Here is a 6000-nt window from a genome sequence, read left to right on the forward strand (position 1 = left end):
GCATACTTTCATTGTCAACATAACAACCAAGAGATCTCGATATCTTTCATGCTACACACATTATAGGCGGTTCCCAAACAGAATGGTAAAGTTTATACTCCCCCCCCCACTAGCAAACATCATTCCATGGCTTGTCCGAAACAACGGGTGCCTCCAACTAACAACAATCCTGGGGGAGTTTTGTTTGTAATTATTTTGATTTGAGCATGGGACTGGGCATCCCGGTTACCAGCCATTTTCTCGTGAGTGATGAGCGGAGTCCACTCGTCATGAGAATAACCCACCTAGCAGGAATATATAGACAACCCTAGTTGATACATGAGCTATTCGAGCATACAAAACAGAATTTCATTTGAAGGTTTAGAGTTTGGCACATACAAATTTACTTGGAACGACAGGTAAATACCGCATATAGGAGGTATGGTGGACTCATATGGAATAACTTTGGGGTTTTATGGAAGTGGATGCACAAGCAGTATTCCCGCTTAGTACAAGTGAAGGCTAGAAAGAGACTGTGAAGCGACCAACTAGAGAGCGATAACAGTCATGAACATGCATTAAGATTAATCAACAATGAGTGCAAGCATGAGTAGGATATAAATCACCCTGAACATAAATATCGTGGAGGCTATGTTGATTTTGTTTCAACTACATGCGTGAACATGTGCCAAGTCAAGCCACTCGAATTGTTCAAAGGAGGATACCACCCTATCATACCACATCACAACCATTTTAATAGCATGTTGGCACGCAAGGTAAACCATTATAAGCTCCTAGCTAATTAAGCATGGCATGAGCAACTATAATCTCTAATTGTCATTGCAAACATGTTTCATTCATAATAGGCTGAATCAGGAACAATGAACTAATCATATTTACAAAAACAAGATAGGCCGAGTTCATACCAGCTTCTCTCATCTCAATCAGTCCATCATGTATCGTCATTATTGCCTTTCACTTGCACGACCGAACAATGTGGATAATAATAATAGTGCACGTGCATTGGACTAAGCTGGAATCTGCAAGCATTTAATACAAAGGAGAAGACAAGGTAATATGGGCTCTTGGTTAAATCAACAATAATGCATATGAGAGCCACTCAACATTTTCATCATGGTCTTCTCCTCTCGACCCCCAAAGAAATAGAAAGGAAATAAAACTATTTACATGGGAAAGCTCCTAACAAGCAAAAGAATAACGATAAATATTTTTGGGTTTTCTTTTAGTTACTACTACTACAGGCATGGAAAGTAAACTAGCTAAAAGCTACAACTAATTTTTTTATTTTTCTTAAGGTTTTTCAAACACACAAGAAGAAGGCTTAGAAAAGAAAATAAACTAGCATGGATAGTACAATGAAAAAGTATGAGCACCGACAACTGGCATGAGTGTGTGAACATGAATGTAATGTCGGTGAGAAATACGTACTCCCCCAAGCTTAGGGTTTTGGCCTAAGTTGGTCTATGGCCACCGCTGGCCTGGTGGGTATCCAAAGTCGTAGCTGGGGTTGTACTGAGATGCAGCAGCTACTTCCTAAAGAGCCGCAGCTTGGTGGCGAGCTGCCTCCGTCCTCCTCTTGTACTCGTTCGCCTCCTCCCTGGTTATAACATATCTCCTTTTTGCCGGAAAGTTAAAGAAAGTAGGAGCAAGGAGGGCAACATGGACAGTGCGCTGTCTGTCAAAGACTAGTCGGTACTGGAGAAACTGTTCGTTCATCTCAAGAAACTGATGGCAAACCATAGCATTATAATCTAGATAAGCAGGAGGCAACTCTATATCATTTCCATGTATGGGTATACTAAGATAATTAGCTACACGAGTTGCATAAATTCCACCAAACAAATCTCCACTTATACCGTTAAGATGCAACCTTCGTGCAATAATGGCCCCCAAGTTATATTGTTTATCACCTAATACCACACTCTTGAGGACACTAAGATCTGGAACGCACATGTGACAAGCCTCATCTTTACTGTTAATGCATCTACCAATAAAGAGAGCAAAATAATGTATGGAAGGGAAATGAATGCTCCCTATGGCAGCTTGTGTGATTTCCCTAGATTCCCCCACAGTAATACTAGCAAGAAAGTCTTTATATTCAGACTTGTGAGGTTCACTAACATTGCCTCACTGCGGGAATTTACAAGCAGTATTAAAATCTTCTTAGTCCATGGTATATGATTTATCATAAAGATCAAATAAAACAGCGTGAGAATTGCGCGAGGATGTAAATTTAAACCTCCTCACAAAGGAATCAGTTAAGTAGTGGTACTGTAGGCACTTATCTGACACGAAGTCCTCAAGATCAGCATTTCGCATATACGCATCAAATTCATCCTTGATGCCTGCCTGGACCATAAACTCCTCTGACGACCATTCACAAGGCTGCTCTTGAGCTTCCCTCGGTGGTTCATCGTCCGGCTCACGTATCGCGAGCCTAAATCCTTGCTTCCTTGAGGAACCACCTTGGTACATTTCCCTATGCATTTTTATTTCTCTGAAAAATTTCTGAAATTTTGCAGTGACTCAAAATAAAAGTGAACCATACTCAACAAGATTGATAGAAACTATTCTCACAAGTGCCTAGAGACTATATCATGCATTAAAACTACTTTGGACCATATAAATTTGACATGCAAGCTCAAGAATAGGGTCACCTTAGCAGCAAAAATTTGCAATAAATAAAGCACTAGAACAAAAACTAATTGGACCATTGGGGGAGTCACATACCGAAGAACAATCTCCCTAAATAGTTTTATGAATGGAGCTTTGAGCAAGGAGATCGAAAATGGCATCAACATGAGCTAGAACACGGGTTTGAACTATGGGAGGATTTTTTTCTAGAGGAAGACGAAGTGAGTGGGTGCTGGAATAATTGGAGGGGGGCCACATGGGGTCCACGAGGCAGGGGGCGCGCCCCAGGGGGTCAGCGTGCCCTGCACCCTCGTGGCCAAATGGTGGCCCCCTGGTGTGTTCTCAGTGCCAGAAATTCTTAAAAATTCTACAAAAAATCATATTTCATTTTCAGGACATTTGGAGAACTTTTATTTTCGGGGTATTTTTATTGCAAGGATAATTCAGAAAACAAACAAAAAGTACTATGTTTGCTTTATTTAATCTAAATAACAGAAAGTAAAAAGAGGATACAGAGAGTTGTGCTTTCTAACTTCATCCATCTCATGCTCATCAAAAGGAATTCGCTAACAAGGTTGACCAAGTCTTGTTAATAAACTCTTTCCGAATAATATGAAACCGGAGAATTTTTGAATAACACTAGGTTACCTCAACGGGGATATGCATGTCCCCAACAATAAGAGTATCATATTTCTTCTTGGCAGTAGGAAGAGGGAATTCAAAACCTTCAATAGTTATCGTTGAAATTTTTCCAATAGAATTGATATTGTGGACTTGAGGTTGTTTCCTCGGAAAGTGTACTGTATGCTCATTACCATTAACATGAAAAGTGACATTGCCTTTGTTGCGATCAATAAGAGCCCCCGCAGTATTAAAAAAGGGTCTACCAAGGATAACAGACATACTATCGCCCTCGGTAATATCAAGAATAAAAAAGTCCGTTAAAATAGTAACGTTTGCAACCACAACAGACACATCCTCACAAATACCGACAGGTATGACAGTTGATTTATCGGTCATTTGCAAAGATATTTCAGTAGGTGTCAACTTATTCAAATCAAGTCTACAATATAAAGAGAGAGGCATAACACTAACACCGGCTCCAAGATCACATAAAGCAGTTTTAACATAGTTTCTTTTAATGGAGCATGGTATAGTTGGTACTCCGGGATCTCCTAGTTTCTTTGGTATTCCACCTTTAAAAGTATAATTGGCAAGCATGGTGGAAATTTCAGCTTCTGGTATCTTTCTTTTATTTGTAACAATATCTTTCATATACTTAGCATAAGGATTCATTTTAAGCATATCAGTCAAACGCATACGCAAAAAGATAGGTCTAATCATTTCAGTAAAGCGCTCAAAATCCTCATCATCCTTTTTCTTGGATGGTTTAGGAGGAAAAGGCATGGGTTTCTGAACCCATGGTTCTCTTTCTTTACCGTGCTTCCTAGGAACGAAGTTTCTCTTATCATAACGTTGAATCTTTGATTGTGGGTTATCAAGATCAACAGCAGGTTCAATCTCTACATCATTGTTATTGCTAGGTTGAGCATCAATATGAACATCATCATTAACATTATCACTCGGTTCATGTTCATTACCAGATTGTGTTTCAGCATCAGAAATAGAAATATCATTGGGATTCTCAGGTGTGTCAACAACAGGTTCACTAGAAGCATGCAAAGTCCTATCATTTTTCTTTTTCTTCTTCTTAGAAGGACTAGGTGCATCAACATTAGTTCTCTGAGAATCTTGCTCAACTCTCTTAGGGTGGCCTTCAGGATATAGAGGTTCCTGAGTCATTTTACCCCCTCTAGTCATAACTCTAACAACATTACCATTTTTCTTATTATTTAATTCAATGAGAAAATCATCTTGAGCTTTAAGCACTTGTTCTACTTGAGTGGTAACCATAGAAGCATGTTTACTAGTAAGTTTAAGGTCACCTTTAACTCTAGACATATAATCACTCAAGTGTTCAATCATATAAGCATTGCGTTTCAATTGTCTACCAACATAAGCAATGAAGTTTTCTTGTTTAACAATAAAATTATCAAACTCATCCAAGCATTGGCTGACAAACTTATTACGAGGAATATCACCTTCATCAAATCTATATAGAGAATTTACCTTTACTACCTGTGTCGGGTTATTAAGACCATGTATTTCCTCAATAGGTGGTAAATTCTTAACATCTTCAGCTTTAATACCCTTTTCTTCCATATATTTCTTTGCCTCTTGCATATCTTCAGGACTAAGAAATAGAATACCCCTTTTCTTCGGAGTTGGCTTAGGAGTTGGTTTAGGAAGTGTCCGATCATTATCATTACTCAAAATATTATTCAATAGCAATTCAGCTTGCTCAACAGTTCTTTCCCTGAAAACACAACCAGCACAACTATCCAGATGGTCTCTGGAAGCATCGGTTAGTCCACTATAAAAGATATCAAGTATTTCATTTTTCTTGAGAGGATGATCAAGCAAAGCATTAAGTAATTGGAGAAGCCTCCCCCAAGCTTGTGGGAGACTCTCTTCTTCAATTTGCACAAAATTATATATTTCCCTTAAGGAAGCTTGTTTCTTATGAGCGGGGAAATATTTAGTAGAGAAGTAATAAATCATATCCTGGGGACTACACACACAACCAGGAGCAAGAGAATTAAACCATGTTTTAGAATCACCCTTTAATGAGAACGGAAATAACTTAAGGATATAGTAGTAACGAATTTTTTCCTCATGAGTGAATAGGGTGGCTATATCATTCAATTTAGTAAGATGTGCCACAACAGTTTCAGATTCATAGCCATAAAAAGGAGCAGATTCAACCAAAGTAATTAACTTAGGATTGACAGAGAAATCATAATCCTTATCAGAAATAAAGATAGGTGAAGTAGCAAAAGCAGGGTCATATTTCATTCTAGCATTCAAAGACTTTTCTTTCAACTTAGCTAACAATTTCTTAAGATCATATATATCTTTGCAAGAAAAAAGGTCCCTAGCAGTTTCTTCATCCATAACATAACCCTCAGGCACATCAGGAAATTCATATCTAGGGGGAGAATCTTCATCATCACTTTCATCAATGTTATCTGTTTCAATAATTTCATTCTCTCTAACCCTAGCAAGTTGTTCATCAAGAAATTCACCTAATGGCATAGTATTATCAAGCATAGAAGTAGTTTCATCATAAGCATCATGCATAGCAGAAGTGGCATCATCAATAACATGCGGCATATCAGAATCAATAATAGGTGTAGGTGTCGCAAATTTACTCATAATAGAAGGTGAATCAAGTGCAGAGCTAGATGACAATTCCTTACCTCCCCTTGTAGTTGAGGGAAAATCTTGGTTCTTTCATCTTTCAAG

At 38.4% G+C, this 6000-nt stretch overlaps 1 protein-coding gene across 1 annotated transcript; it reads right to left on the minus strand.

Moving 5' to 3' along the window:
- Nucleotides 1-3273: 3273 nt before the first annotated feature.
- Nucleotides 3274-5649, minus strand: LOC147976106 (uncharacterized). Its single transcript, XM_087520732.1, has 2 exons — nucleotides 5588-5649; nucleotides 3274-5011 (listed from the first exon to the last, which is right to left on the minus strand). Exons 1-2 carry the CDS (start codon nucleotides 5647-5649, stop codon nucleotides 3274-3276), a joined length of 1800 nt encoding a protein of 599 aa, XP_087376858.1.
- Nucleotides 5650-6000: the final 351 nt, after the last annotated feature.

This window comes from Triticum urartu, chromosome 4A, assembly GCF_056163025.1.
Source record: "Triticum urartu cultivar PI428250 chromosome 4A, HENAU_Tu73, whole genome shotgun sequence".
NCBI lineage: Eukaryota > Viridiplantae > Streptophyta > Magnoliopsida > Poales > Poaceae > Triticum > Triticum urartu.